This window comes from Callorhinus ursinus, unplaced genomic scaffold (genome assembly GCF_003265705.2).
Source record: "Callorhinus ursinus isolate GAN/ISIS: 27379988/994484 unplaced genomic scaffold, GSC_fseal_2.0 scaffold5, whole genome shotgun sequence".
NCBI lineage: Eukaryota > Metazoa > Chordata > Mammalia > Carnivora > Otariidae > Callorhinus > Callorhinus ursinus.
This window is the reverse complement of record NW_027397067.1, coordinates 63,596,694-63,612,740: the sequence shown is the minus strand read 5'-3', so window position 1 is coordinate 63,612,740 and position 16,047 is coordinate 63,596,694. Positions and strand designations below refer to the sequence as shown.

General features: G+C 34.8%; 1 protein-coding gene across 2 annotated transcripts in view; it reads left to right on the top strand.

Moving 5' to 3' along the window:
• Positions 1-16,047, top strand: part of MRPL13 (mitochondrial ribosomal protein L13) — a 47,893-nt gene that overhangs the window by 6,239 nt on the left and 25,607 nt on the right. For both annotated transcript variants that reach the window (XM_073893166.1, XM_025871051.2), the window contains exons 3-4: positions 8,809-8,902; positions 14,756-14,816. In XM_073893166.1, the coding sequence (XP_073749267.1) occupies positions 8,809-8,902; positions 14,756-14,816 (155 nt within the window). The remainder of the gene's footprint in view (positions 1-8,808; positions 8,903-14,755; positions 14,817-16,047) is intronic.

Sequence of the window (16,047 nt, the reverse complement as noted above, 5' to 3'; positions counted from 1 at the left end):
GGTAGACATCTCCAGCATGTTAATGTGTGTTTAACTTGGAGGTGTTGTACTTCCTGATTTCCCCCACCCAAACCAACCTGTTACTTCTGGTTTCCCAATCTCAATTAACACCTTCTTTACTCTTTTTCTTAGTTACTCTAGTCAGAAGTCTTTGCTTCATTTGTGACTTCCCTTTTTCAACTCCCTGTAAAAAATATATATCTATATATATGAAAAAATATACCTGAAGAAATATATATATCTGAGAAAATATATATATCTGAAATCTAGGCACCTCTCATTAACTCTCTCTTCTACTGTAATTTTAAACCACTGTACTCTCTATTCTGGGTTATTCCAAAAGCCTCCTCACTGATCTGCCTGCTTCTGCTCTTGCCCCAATAGGGTCTTTTCTCCACAGATCAGTTACAGTTGTCTTTTCCAAATGAGAATCAGAGGAAAAGCCAAATTATGTCAGTACCCTACAAGGACCTACATGGTATGGTCCCTATTATCTCCCTGATTTATTTCCTACCTCCCTTGAGTAATCCACTAAGGCTTACTACTGTTTCATTAATATACCGGCCAACACATTTTTGCCTTAGTGCCTTTTCACATTTTGTTCCCTCTGCCTGAATGGGATTTTCCAAATTTATGCCTTATTCCTTCACATCTTTCAAATTTCTGCTCATTTATATCCTGAGAGAGGCCTTCCCCAATTCCTCTGTCTGCTCCCCCTTTCACTTATTATACTTTACCTTGCCTTTAAAAAAAAAAGCATTCACTGATCACACATACCATATAAATGTGCATTATCCACCAACCTTTACTAGATGAAGTTCTAAGAGGACAGGAACTTTGCCTGAATTTTTCACAGCTATATATGCCCAGTGCCTAGAATGGTGTTTGACACATAGCTGGACTGCATGAAATGTTTTTTGGTGGATATATGCATTCATGGATACCAGTTTTGAGAATGAAGAAGTTACTTTTAATCAGGGCTCTGGCATTTCAACTAAGTTAGATTTTGGATCTGTGGAGCTAGGAGAAAGAGACCTGTAGATGCTTTGATTTGTGTAAGAGCAAGAATTTGCCAGTTCCCCCATTTCTCATACTTGCTGCTCTAATCTTTTTCTTCACTTAATGAAAATTTCAAAGTAAGCCCACAACCTGTGAAATCTTTAAGTACAGAATTTGAATGTAAGGATTCTGTCATGTTGATCTTTGTTCTTCAGGCACCTTAGTACAATGTCTGGTCCTTCAGAGATGCTTGTCAGAAACATTTTGTGGAATGACACTTTTAAGAAAATGTTTTACGAGCACAGTCAGTTCTCATTATTCGCTGTAGTTCCGTTCTTTAAAGTCACCACGAATGCTGAATGAGAGTGAACACCAAATCGTTGCTTCTGGGGGAGACACAGAGTTAGGTTCCTATGAGCCTCTGGTCACAGCATTTTTTGTCAGCCAATCAATACATAGTCTTGTTTGTTTTATGTGTTTCTGTTTAAAGACACCTTATTTAATACACATATTGTTGAACTTGCGGCCAACCACAGAGTAACTCATGACTGAACAACGCTTATCTAACACATTTTCTTTGTAAGACACACTGGAGCCTTCTTGCACTTAGGAACACTACACAGCCCTTGAGCATCAGACTTGAGGGATATTTAAAAAGTAAAGTCACTTTAAAAAGCACAAAAATGCCAAAAAGCTAGCACTAAATGGACCACAAAGGGACACTTGTTTATAGTAAGAGAACAGTCAGTGCATTACGTTATTTGACCTCAGTTGGAAACGAGTGCATCAAGCCACTTAGATTTTTCACTCATGTGCACATGTCTGCAAATGACTAAGAAAGCACCGCAGGTATTGAGATTAAAAATAAATTTTAAGAGAAGAGGCAAATTCGTAGTGTGGAATCCATGAATAATGAGGAGAACCTGTACTTCCAAAGTAAAATAGTGATGAGCAGACTTATGCTTGACTAATTCGAAATCTCGTTACTTTAAAAATCTCTTTTTTGGCAGACAAGGAGAATGCTGTAGTCCTAGAATTACCAAGTCATAGAAATTAATTCCTTAGGACTTCAGATATTTTGTTTAACTGCCTCATTTATACATGAGAAAACTAAAATCAGAAGAATAAAGTGACTTTCTCACTGTCACTCAGCTGCAATATTATAATAGAACTGGGACCAGAACCCAGGGACTTGTTTCCTCAGAGGTAAATTTCCCATTCCACCTCAGTATGGTGATTCTTAGCCACTTAAGCTGTGTTTTCCTGCTGATTTTTTTTTTTTACCTTAGCAATGTTATTAACAAGGTGATACACAAGATCTCTTAGATTGTTTTTGTAGAAATACAAACAGTACAAAATTTGGGGAAAAGTATAATTAGTAGTAATCTGATTTCCTTAAAGTATAGCACTTATCTATTCACTGAATTAAAGTTCTGCATTCTATAAGCAGGTCATTATTGCAAAAGTACTCCTTAGGTACCTAATGAGAATATTCTGCTAGAACACCAGACAAGCTTCTGTGGCTGCCTATCCAGTCATCCTTTTCTAGTAGAGGAGAATAGCTTTTCTATGAAATTAAAAATTTACATTTTAAAGATGGAGTTATTTTTGTTTCACTAAAAAATTAAAATGTAACATATCAGCAAAACTTTTTATATCCACAAGATGTCACTAAAATCAAGACTTAAATTGCAAGCAATTTTCAACTTACAAACATCTCATGTTGTAAGCGTATTTCTGACATTCATTGGTTTAATAAGCATTTATTAAGCATGTATTATGTGCTCACAATCACTGTAAACATGTTTTTTTGAAAATTGACATGCAGTTTCCCAGAAAAATAATACTATCAATGATGGTCGTATATCCTAGAGTGATTATAAAAATTAGCCAACAAAAAAAATAAATAAATAAAAAATAAAAGTTAACCAATAATGTATCTAAACATGATACATACGATATTTGAACTACTTTATAGGTCCAGTGGACTTTGTCAAGTGTTGTAGAAAACCAACCTTCCACTTACAGGATTATTTTTTTATGGAAAATGTGGTCTGGGTCAAGCTGGAAATGACGTGGAACTAGGAAAAGCATTCTCTCCTCTTTTCTAATTAGAGCTGCCCTTCTGAATTTAGGACCTGAGAGCTTTTTGAGCTTGTTTCTTTGTCACTGATAAATGAAAAGAAAGAACACATGGTAATTTTTGGATTATGACTTACTCTTCATGAGGATTCCACTCTTTTTGCTGCTTACAGATTAAAAAATTGAGGAGGACTGTATGAGCATTTATAAGAAGCAGACAGGGATACCTGGGTGGCTCAGTCCGTTAAGTATCTGCCTTCCACTCAGGTCATGATCTGAGGGTCCTGGGATTGAGCCCCACCTTGGGCTCCCTGCTCAGCGGGGGGCCTGCTTCTCCTTGTGCCCCTCCCTTTGCCCCTCTCCCTGCTCGTGCTTTTTCTGTCTCTCTCTCTCTCGAATAAGTAAACAAAATCTTTTAAAAATAAATAAAAAATTAGAAAAGAAGTAGAAACTTTTCTTCAGCATTTTCTAGAGTTATTATTAGATTATCCTAAAATACTCCTGATCTACATGAAATGAAACAAAAGTTGCACACAGTTCTTAACATTATAAATGCTAGCATACCAGTTTACCAAAAATTAGATTAGATCTAGTCCAATCTCTAGCATTCTGCCTTGTATTATTTACATCTTGTAAGGACTTGTTAGAAAATAAAAAAGTTTAGGATGCTGTTTTTACAGTGAGCCAGCTAACATTTTTCTCTCTTACTATCGAGTTCAGTGTCAATTTATTTCAAATGTCAATCACTGCATCATTTTAATTTGGCAATCTTAATTACACATTTATTCTTCCGCTCCTAGAATATCATCATACAAAACAGTGAAGGAGAGTTTTGCTTCAGGTTACATCCAGAATACTTAACTCCTTTGGAAGATATTTAGATATTATCAATAAATTTGAACAACACACCTTATTCCTATCACAGTGTCTTTACACTCAGTAGATTTTGTGGTAACCTACATGTTTGTCTGTCGTATTGGCTATGCACAAGTTCAGGGATGCCAAAAATAACACTGAGCTAGGCATTTGGACATTTATCTTTCAAGGTTGGAAAAAAATATAATGGCCAAAGCCAATTTTGTTATGTATCACTAAATTGAAATAGCTATTTTTCAAACATTTCTCAAACCAAATCTTGTATGGAGACCCAATATATAAAAACAGTGCTGCACAGGGGTGCCTGGGTGGCACAGTTGGTTAAGCGTCTGACTCTTGGTTTCTACTCAGGTCATGATCTCAGGGTCATGAAATAGAGCCCCATGTCAGGCTCCACGCTCAGCGCAGAGTCTGCTTGAGACTCTCTCTCCCTCTGCCCCCACCCTCCACGTGCTCTTTCTCTCAAATAAATAAATCTTTAAAAAAGCAAAACAAAGCAGTGCTGTGCTGGCTGAAGGAGGGAGAAGATGCTGGACCCTTGCTCCTGTGAGTCACCTTCTCAGAACCTGACATCTCTATCAAATACAGTTTTAAAACCATCGAGCTAAACCAAAGAACTTTATTTTTTTATTTTTTTTAAGATTTTATTTATTTGAGAGAGAGCATGCCCACAAGTAAGGGGAGAGGCAGTGGGAGAGGGAGAAGCAGGCTTCCTGCTGAGCAGGGAGCCTGATAACAGGGCTCCATCCCAGGACCCTGGGACCATGACCCAAGCCAAAGGCAGACACTTAACCGACTGAGCCACCCAGGTGCTCCTAAACCAAAGTATCTCCCATGAAATCTAAGAAAGGAATTGAATGGGAGCCAGACGTGATAGAACAAGCCCTATTTACATTTTTTAATTTTTTTTATTATTACGTTGATCACCATACATCATTAGTTTTTGATGTAGTGTTCCATGATCTATTGTTTGCGTACAACACCCAGTGCTCCATGCAGTACGTGTCCTCTTTAATACCCATCACCAGGCTAACCCCTCCCCCCGCCCCCTCCCCTCTAGAACCCTCAGTTTGTTTCTCAGAGTCCATAGTCTCTCATGGTTCGTCTCTCCCTCCAATTTCCCCCCCTTCATTCTTCCCTTCCTGCTATCTTCTTCTTCTTCTTTTTTTTTTTAATAAACCAAAGAACTTTTAAAGAAGGATTTGACGCTGTGAAGGGGATGAAAAGACAAACTACAGGCTGAAGGGAAATATTTGAAAACCACACAGCCCACAGGAAATAAACGTGTAATTAGAAAATGAGCAAAATACGTGACCAGCTGGCAAATAAACACATAAAAAATTCAACATTATTAGCCGTTAGGGAACAGATTAAAACCACAATGAGATATCACTACATATCTATCAGAATAGCTAAAATAAAAAATAGTGGCAATAAAAATGCTAGTGATGATGCAAAGAAATTGGATTACTTACACATTGCTGGTAGGAATGTAAAATGGTACAGCCAGTCTGGAAAAGAATATGGCAGTTTCTTATAAAACTAAATATGAGTTTACCATATATCAGTTGCACTTTTGGGCCTTTGTCCCAGAGAAATTAAAACACAAAAACCTGTACCAATTAATAATACTTCTGTATTACTCTTTATCCCCCTATAGTTATCAGCTCTTGGCATATTGTATATTTACTTATTTGTTTGTTTAATGTCTAGCTCATTCCACTAGAATGTAAGATTTATTATGAACAGGGATTTCAGTTGTATTCATTGCTATATTCCCAACATCAAGAACAGTACCTAGCATTAGTAAGTAGTAAGTTGGTTAATCAATCAATCAATGGAAAAGGAGTATAAAGCAGATTTTGGAAGAGAATCCTGCCAAACTTATATATATCTCCATCTGAATCTACCCCTGTATGGAGTCTGAGTAGCTCAGACAATTTTGAATGGTCTGATTTCTAAGGTAAGAACTAGGAGTATCTCCCATGAAATCTCAGAAAGGAATTGAATGGGAGCCAGATGTGATAGAACAAGCCCTATTTACATTAAAGTGAACACCAGGAATTTTTTTTTAACACTGTGACTGGTAACTCCCATTATATGAGTCTACATTAAGAGTCTTCAGAAGGAAGCTTATAATGTAGGTGGAGGGAATAAAATTGTACAAACAATAGGACAAGATAGGGTTAAATCAGTATCATAAGAGAAATTCAGGCATCTTTGTGGAATCAAAGGAGGTTGGCTTTGGTATTAGGAAAGGCTTTATGGAAGGACTGGTATTTATTTTGGAACTTGATATTTATGTGGAACTTAAATTTTTTGGATAAAATTTAGCAAGTGGAAATAAATCAGGAGAGTATTTCTAGTGGATGGAACAAAGAAAAGATTGGAGGATCTGTGTATACATTGTGTGTGTGTGTGTGTGTGTGTGTGTGTGTGTTTTGAATAGAAATAATGGAATAATGCTTTGGGGAATAGCAGGTGCAGTAGTGAGATGACTGTGAGACTTACAATGTAGAAAGTGATTTTAAGATGCCTGGCTCAGGCCCTTGCATGTGGGGGATACAGAATGAATGTTACTTCTCTTTCTCCCAGGCCATTTTGAGGAAAAATTGGGAGTTCTGGCTTAGGGGAGAAAACGAGCCAAAACACTGAAGCCGTAGCACTGAGAAGCACCCCTGAGAGTGTAACTCATCATGAGACTTTCAGTTCCCTGACAGGAAGCTTTTGAGTTTCCATTTTGATTGATTTTGTCTGAATTTATTTGGCACCTAATATTTATTTATTTATTTATTTATTACATTTATTACATTTATTTAGTTTAGCATTGAATATTATAAAAAGGGGCCAAATAAGGTTACATATCTAAGGTGAGAATTTTGTACAAATAAACTCAGAATTCCTATTCTAAAAATCACTTACTGAGCTCTAATTTTTTTAAATCTGAAGGGAATTAATTTCTCTTGGAACATCTCTTCATCAGGCAATAGAGTTCCAGTTTATATGCATTTGGTGCAAATTATAAAGCATAATTTTTTAGTTAAAACCTTAAAATGAAATCTATTTAACAAGAAATTTAGACAGAAATGATTGTACTATATTCAGGATCTTAGCCTTTAACGATATTGGCTTTTGTTTTAATACGTAATGCAGTAAAAAAAACAAATACTTAATTGCTGATTAGCTCTCTTTAGAGTCAGAGAAGTGCTTCTAAGAATGTATTTAATAGAGATCTGGCATAAGTTATTGAGAGAGAATAACTTTTCCCAGATTAGATGTTCCTACCTTAGAGATGAAAGAACATGATTTTCATCTACTCTGTGATATTCTTTCTAATGTCCTTTGAAATATCCTTTTTGATCTCTACAAAAGAGAGTAGCTTTGTTTGGAGTAGCTCAAAGTGCTTTTTGCATACTTACAGCTTAAGTAACATTTTAAAAATGAATTCAGCTTTCGTGTAAAGTTAACAATTCCATTTTTCCTCCACGTAAGTATCACGGAAAGAGCCAGAACATGGTGTTCAATAACATGGCATGTGAGCTTTGGCAGATCACTTAATCTTAGCAAGCCTTAGCTTCTTCAACTGTAAATGTCTGCTTGAAAACTAAGGTAACTGAAGCATTCTCTGAAACGATATAGATCTCTTCTCACCCTCTTTGTTTTTCTTTTCATTTGCCCAATTGCATTCCTTAGTAGCCCACTGTGGGTCACTTATAGGAACTTTAGGCAATCCACCAAATACAAGCTATCTTTTCAACCCACTCACAGCAAACTTCCTGGGTCTTCCCTTTACATTTCTAGATTCCCTTTCACTGTGGTAAAGAAAACCGACCTGCTTTATCCTCTCTCCTTTACCCTTGTTCCACATAGACTATGACTGTACTTCTCTCTGAAAATGCTGTCATTCCAATTCAAAGCTCTGCATAGAATCTTATAATGTAATCGTTAGTTTTCATATATGGTATTTATTTATACTTAGTTTTTCAGGTTTTTTTTTAATAAATAAGCTTTTAGAATCTTTTTAAGTTTCCCTTTTACTATAATAGGCATTTAAAAAATGTTTCTGATTACTTGATTTTGTGATGTATAGTGACTTCTTTGAAAACTGCATGTTGACTTTTTAGGGTTTTTTGTTTTGTTTTGTTTTAGGTGAACAGCCAAATTTAGGGGTACTTTCACTGGAAAATTAATACATATATTTTAATTTTCAGGTCATCTGTCATATCAAATATGCATGTTGTCATAGTTGAGAGTGGCAGTTGAAATGTAGCTACTTAAAATGTGGGTGGAAAAAGCCTTGGGTTAGTAGGTAAGCGTAAGATCATAGTACTCTATTGTTATCTGAATTTGAGAAGAATAATCAGTTGTGATGTTTTACATTTGTTTTCAATTTGCCTATTGGTAAAACATACCTTTTTATTTCTATATGCATATTGTTTTCAATTTGTCTTCTATTTTTAAGGCAAAGTTTGTATTAGATATTTAAAGGTACGTTAATATAAACATTTTAGCAAAGTGTGATTATTAATGGGAAAAGACAATAGGAATAACAATAGTTTGCCTTTCAAAGATGTATTGTTGTTATTGGCATCTTTATTATAGTGTCTGTTACCTTCCAGTGTTGAGATTTTCCAAATGTCTGGCCAATTCTTTCTATACTTAGGTGTTATATAAAAGAAGAACAGAACAGCAAAATCCTGTTCAAGGATTTTGGTGTTGCACTGTGACTTGCTTTTATATTTTAATGTTTTGTTTAGACTTTGAAAAGCTTTATAAATAACCAAGATCACTTTTTCTTAAGGTCATGGCTTTCATATAAAATCTTTCTTTCTTTGTTCTTTTTAAATCTAGGTGACTGTGGGGATCATGTTGTCATTATGAACACAAGGCACATTGCATTTTCTGGAAATAAATGGGAACAAAAAGTATACTCCTCACATACTGGGTAAGATAAAGCCATTGTCCAACAGACATATGAAAAAGTGCTTACATCACTAACCATCAGGAAATGGCCAGTCAAAACCACAATGAGATACTACCTTACCCCTGTCAGCATGGCCAGAATCAAGAAGACAATACATAACAAATGTTGATGAGGATGTGGAGAAAAAGGAACCTTCATCCACTGTTGGTGGGAATGTAAACTGGTGCAGCCACTGTGGAAAACAGTATGTAGGTTCCACAAAAAATTAAAAATAGAACTACCCTATGATCCACTATTTCCGCTACTTAGGTATTTAGCCAAAGAAAATGAAAACACTAATTTGTGAATACATATATACCCCTATGTGTATTGCATTATTTATAATAGGCAAGATATAGAAAAGCAATCAAGTGTCCACTGATAGATGAATGGATAATGATGTACACATGTGCACATGCACTGGAATATTACTCAGCCACAAAAAAGGATGCAGTCTTGCCATTTGCAACAATATGAGTATATAATGTTAAGTGAAGACTCGGAGAAAGATAAATAACATGCGATTTCACTTATATATGGAATCTAAAAAACAAATAAATAGGGACACCTGGGTGGCTCAGTCCATTAAGCGTCTGCCTTCAGCTCAGGTCATGATCCCGGGGTCCTGGGATTGAGCCCCGCGTCGGGCTCCCTGCTCAGTGGGAGGCCTGCTTCTCCCTCTCCCTCTGCTCCCCTGTTCCTGCTCTCTTTCTCTCTCAAATAAGTAAATAATCTTTAAAAAAAAATAAATAAATGAATAAACAAAAAGCAGAATCAGAGCTATAAATATAAAGAACAAATTGATGATTGCTAGAGGGGATGAGAGTGGAGGGGATGGGCAAAATGGGTGAAGGGGAATGGGAGATACAGACTTCCAGTTATGGAGTGAATAAGTCACGGGGATAAAAGGTTCCGAATGGGAATATAGTCGGTGGTATTGTAATAGCATTGTATAGCATAACATACAGAGTTGTTGAATCACTAAGTTGTACACCTGAAACTAATGTAACATCATGTGTTAGCTATACTCAAAAAAAAAAGATCATTGTCAAGGAAGATAGGTAGTTGAAATATATTACTTTAAAAATACTCTTGGTCTTACTATGGGTGCCGGGCTGGCTCAGTTGGAAGAGATGCCTCTTCATCTCAGGGTTATGAGTGTGAGCTCCATGTTTGGTCTAGAGAATATTTAAAAAAAAATTTTTTTTTAAATAAATAAGTAAACAAACCCATCCCTTAAAAAAAAGGAATACTATAGATCTCACTTAAAAAGCTATTTTCAAAAATTGGCATTTAAGAAAATACTAATTTTGTATATGCTACATATATAATTTAATCAAAAAACCCACAGAACTGTACCAAATACTAGTTATTAGTGACAGTATTTGTTTTTCCTGGGAGCATTTCACATAACTTCTCTGGTTTAGATTATTCTCATTTTTTAGTCAGTCTTCTCAATTTTTTCTTTCTGTTTCCTATAATTCATGTTACTGCTATTTCCTGAACCATAATACATGAGACGTTTAAGGAATGGTGAACCAAATCCCCAAGTTTGGAAGATACCTAAAATCCCCACAACATACCTTTCAAGATCCAGGTCTCTCTGCCAGTGTTTGAATAATAACCATCTCGTGGCTTGTAAGGCAGCCCATTCATTCCACCTTTGAAATGGTTTAAATTTTAGAAAGCTCTTTATGCTATTGAATCATAATCTGTTTTTCTGCAGCTTTCATACTGGTCTTAGTTCTCCTCTTTGGACAGTGTAAAATAATCATATCTCTTCCACAGGACATCCTTCACGTAATTTTGAGAAAGGGATGAATAAGAGCCCATTGATTTATCTTTTCCCTAGGCTAAACATGTATAGTTTCTTCAGAGTTCTTCCTTTGGCTTCCCTTTGACTATTCGCCTGTGTATCTTGGTCACTCTCTAGATAGAGTCATTTCTTGTCAGTGTCTTTCGTAACTAAATATACTCAACTGGCTATGTTCTGATGGTTTCCTGGTATATTGGGAGTCCTCCATTTTTCAGTTGCAGTCCTCTATTGCAACAGAACTTTTCTTCAAGGCCATATCACTGGGTGGTAGTACACTGAGTTCATGATCAGCTAAAACTCCCAAGTCTTTCTTAAACATGCTGCTGTTCAACCATGTATCTTCCTTCTTGTATGTTTTAGTTGCATTTTAACCCAACTGCAATACCTTAGTTAAATTTTATCTCCAGCCTTTTAAAATCTTTTGAGATCTTGATTGTGTCATGTAATGTGTTAGTTAACCCTTCTGCTTCAGGTCATATATAAATTTAATTAAGCATACCTTCTATACTATCATGTAAGATATGGTTAGAAATGTTGACCTTTCATGGGTTCCTGGGTGGCTCAGTCAGTTAAGCGGCTGACTCTTGATTTCAGCTCAGGGTCCTGGGATCAAGCCCCACATAGGGCTGTATGCTCAGTGGGGAGTCTGCTTGAGATTCTCTCTCTCCTTTTACCCCTCTCCCCACTCATGCTCTCTCTCTAAAATAAATAAATAGATCTTTAAAAAAAAAAGAAATGTTAGCCTTTCATTCTTGATTAAAATTATTATTTTATTTCCAAGTCCACCTTCGTCTTAGACAAGCAGACTTTAATATCCCCCCTAAGTAGGTCTTAAATACTGGGAATAACTTTTTTGCTTCCATTAGCCATCCTTTGCCCACATAAATGCCCAAGTAAATATTCACATCCGGCTTTAGTAATTTCTACTATTAGGAAATCTCTACAGATAAACCAAGTTCTATAAAATTTAGAGATAATGGGGGAAGGAAATATGAAAAGTCAGGCTAACATAATGTGATAAAAGCATAAAGGGGAAGTATTGACAAAAAATGCTATAGTAATTACTGTAGCAATAATGTCTGTAGTGATACTGCAGATGAAGGAAAATAATAGCAGTGCTGGTAGCAAATAGCTAGTGCAATGTACCCTTTGCTGGTGGTGTCCTTTTCAGTAAAACTCTCTTATCTATGGATGAAAATCTAAACTGCTGTAAATTATTGGTACCCAGCTACCCCTTCTGCTTCAGAATCCTTCATTTTAGCCAACATACTGCTATTTCTTGCCTCTCTGCCTTTGCATGTGTTATTCTCCTTCACAGGAGTGTTTCTCAAGAACTCTCATGTTTATCCATTAAAATCTGACTCAGGTATCACCTCTTCTGGAAGTCCTTCCCTATTTCCTCCTCCCCCGTAGGGTTAGTCACTTTTTGTTTCTGTTTCTCCTGACTCTTCACTTTGTTCCTTCACCTCACTTCAGGTACCACTCTTATTATGCTCATAACACTGTTACATTATGTATTCAAAATTTAACTCTCTAGTTGTAAAAATGTTAATATATGATAATTTTAGAAAATGCAGAAAAATGTAAAGAAGGAACTAAAAATCATTTTTCATCCTGTGGACTAAATATTTTAATACATACACAAGTTTACATCCTTTTTCACTTTATATAAAATTCCCAGAAAGCTTTTTTATAAATATTGTCAGTCACTGTGTAGTAGTGCACAATATGATTTGCATATATAATGATTGTTCTATTTTGTAAAATTAAAATTTTTAATTTCATAAAGAGCCGAAAAACATCTTTATCCATTAGGCTTTTTCAATATATAGGGTAATCTAAAATAAAACTAGAAATGTAACGAATTTCGAGATCAAAGGGATGATAATAGGTCTTTTAAGAGGTATTTCTAAATACTACTGTAATATTGCACTAGGAGTGCATAAGGATGCCTGTTGTAAAACTGCTGACAGTACTGCCATAAAAATGGCTTAACAATAAGATTCTGCTACTTCGATGGGCATCGGATTGTTTACATTTGCATTATAATAAGGTATCGATGCTTTTCTTAGCACTTTCTCTGCATATTTTATCTATTAAGAATATTAATCCACTATTAGATAGTTTACTTTTTACGAATTTTCTTTATATCCTTTGTTGTATGGTTATTTAACTTTTATATAATTAAATCTCTCTTTTCCCTTGTAATTTCTTCTGTGTTTTCCAGTCTCAGAAAATCTTTTCTCATCTAAATATTTCATAAACATTCACTTCTCATGGTTTTAGAGGTCAGGCGAGATGTGTATGTGTGCACCTTGAACTTTGACATCTAACTGTTCAGTCATCTAAAGTGTATTGATATGAGTTAGAAATACAGTCTACTGTTAGATGCCTCAGTAGAATTCACTTAGTCATTTTTCCTGTGGACAGGATACCGTTATATTTATTGTATAACCCCAGCACTCAGCACAATAGGCATTCAGTATTTACTGAATTAATTTGAGTTGAAAAAAATTTGACTAACATTTAAAACAAAGTTTCGTCTCTTCCATTCAGGCTATCCCTGGAGGAAGAAGTGTAATTACTTTTTCACCAGTAAAAATCAACTGAGTATTTATTACACTATGCAAGTCATTTGTATACTCAGAATTTTATGCTCTCTCTCCAGATTCTCCTGAAATAAAACATAAATGGTATTATGCTTTAGAATTTGGCATCCCAGTGTTGAAAACAGAGATGTGATCTTTAGCGTAGAAGGTGTAAAGTACTTTTTTCCATGGAGAGAATGAATACAGGAATTGAAGTCTAGACAGGTATTTCTTTTTCTGAAACTGAAATTCCTTGAAACAGATGCAAGAGTATCACTTTGAAAATTATCCATCTTTCTCAGCAAACTTCTAAATCTGCTTCTTCCATTTTATTCCTAAGATGTGATTCTTTCAAATGTTTTCAGGTCTTGTCGAAAGAAACTTATGAAAGGAATCACATTTTAGGTAATCTTTAACTTCTTTTGCAGAGTGTACTGAGTTTATGTTTTCTTTTCCCCTTCCTCAGAAATCATTTAGGCTATATTTATCCATTCAGCATAATGAAACCTTACATCTGTATATTGTTTTTGTTTTAAATTTCTTAAGCAGTTTCACAAACATTTTCTCATTTGACTCTTGTAAAAATCTTGAGAGGTAGATAGAGCAGATAGTATCATTTTCTCATGTGAATAAACTCATATAAAAAGGTAAAATGAGTTAACTAATATTATACTGGTAGCCACTGGTAAACCTAGATTCTTGACTGGAATATGGGGCATCCAAGTTACTAAGCTGCCACCACTATGATCCCAAATATATATATATCCCATATACATGTGTGTATGTGTATATGTATGTGTGTGTGTATGTATATGTATATGTATGTATGTATGTATATATACTTTTTAACCTCTACTCATTTTATATATTTTTATGTGAATTCAGTGAAATATTTTATTACTTATAAGACCAGCGTATAACTCTTAGTGGTCTTTTACCAATTGTTAATAGGAAACAGGATCATCCCCTCTTCAGAGTATGAACTTGACTTTAGAACCAAAGTGGTCTACCACTATTTTCCCCAAACTTGACCCCTAGGCTATACAGACATTCTGACTTGGCAGGAAATGTGAAGCATATTGGCTCACTGCTTTTTCTTTCTTAATTCAAGCAGGATAAACTACCCCATAATGAATGAATGAATCAATGAATCAATGAATGAAAACTTTAAATTCCCTTGAAAGGTAATTATGCCATGAATTTTCCAAGATGTGGAACTTTTATGAAACAATGATAGTTGACCACTTAAAAAGAACAGCATTTCAAATAGCATAGGTTACTACTTAATTTTTTTAAGACACTAATGAACAGCATAGTTGCCTAAAACAATAATTTTATAATAAAAATAGTTTTCACATTATAAAACATTCATTTCAAGAATACTATATCATAGCCTACTCCCAGTTTTAATGTCTTTGCTTCTTTTCACAGCTATCCAGGTGGATTTAAACAAGTAACAGCTGCTCAGCTTCACCAGAAGGATCCAGTAGCAGTAAGTTTATTGTATTTTTTATTATTTATCATCTGTGGAAAGACGTTCAGAAACTGTTTTTCCAGTCTTGCTTCTCTTCTAATGTAGCTAGCATGCAAGGCTATAAATTCTGCGCTTTAACTGTCTCACAAGTTTTGATAACTATTAACCCATTATTATTCAAATCTATATATTTTCTAAATACTATTTACTATGTTTTTCATGTAGCCAAACAGTTTTGTTGCTTTTCTTTTTAATTACTTGATACCAGCCTGATTACCTAGAATATGATATGTTCACGAAAACATCTTGGAGAGCATTGTTTGTATCTATGTATGTTTATATATCCATTATATCAAATATGCAAAGTATGTTGTTCCAATCAAAAGTCTTACCTTTTTTTGTTCATTTGATTTATTGATTACCTGAAAGAGTTATGTTACATTCTCAATTGTGGATTTATTTTTTCCCTGTAGTTCTGGCAGTTTTAGCTTTGTATATTTTGAAGATTTAGTGTTAGATGAATTTAAGTATGGAATTATACTATTCCTAGGAATTAATCAGCATATGTACTTGGCCCTTTTTATCTCCAATAATGCTTTTTAACTCCAGATGTATTTTTTTTATATTAATAAGCTGCATCAGTCTTCTTTTGATAGTGTTTGCCTGAAATGTCATTTTACTTTACCTTTAAACTAGATTTTATTTTTTCCTCTCTTTCTTTCTTGCCTTCTTTTGGATTGAGTTTATTTATTAGAAGTCTAAGATTAATCAGTATCTTTATTTTCCTCCAGATCAAATCAAGGTCCTTAGAAGATTTTTAACACCTACTCTCCCTCACAGTTATGATTCTTTCTCTAGTCAACAATTTTTAAAACCCTTCCAATTCAACATTCTTGTTATTGTTTTACATAGTTACTGATTTTTTATGATTCTTTTTGCTTATAAATCCTTTCAGATAACAGCCTTCCTTTGGGATTAATTTCCTTCTCGAAATACTTCTTTGGACATTCCTATCATAACATTCTCTTAATAGTAAACTCATTTTTGTCTGAAACTATCTTTATTTTTGACTTCTTTCTTGAAAGTTAGTTTTGCTTATTCAGTATATGCGATTCTAGGATAACTACTCTCTTTCACCTGTTTGAAGCTATTGTTCAAAGAGATTTTAGTTTCTGTTACTGCTATTGATAAATCACATGTCAGTTTAACTGTTTCTTTGTATGTATTTTGTCTTCTTTTTGGATACTTT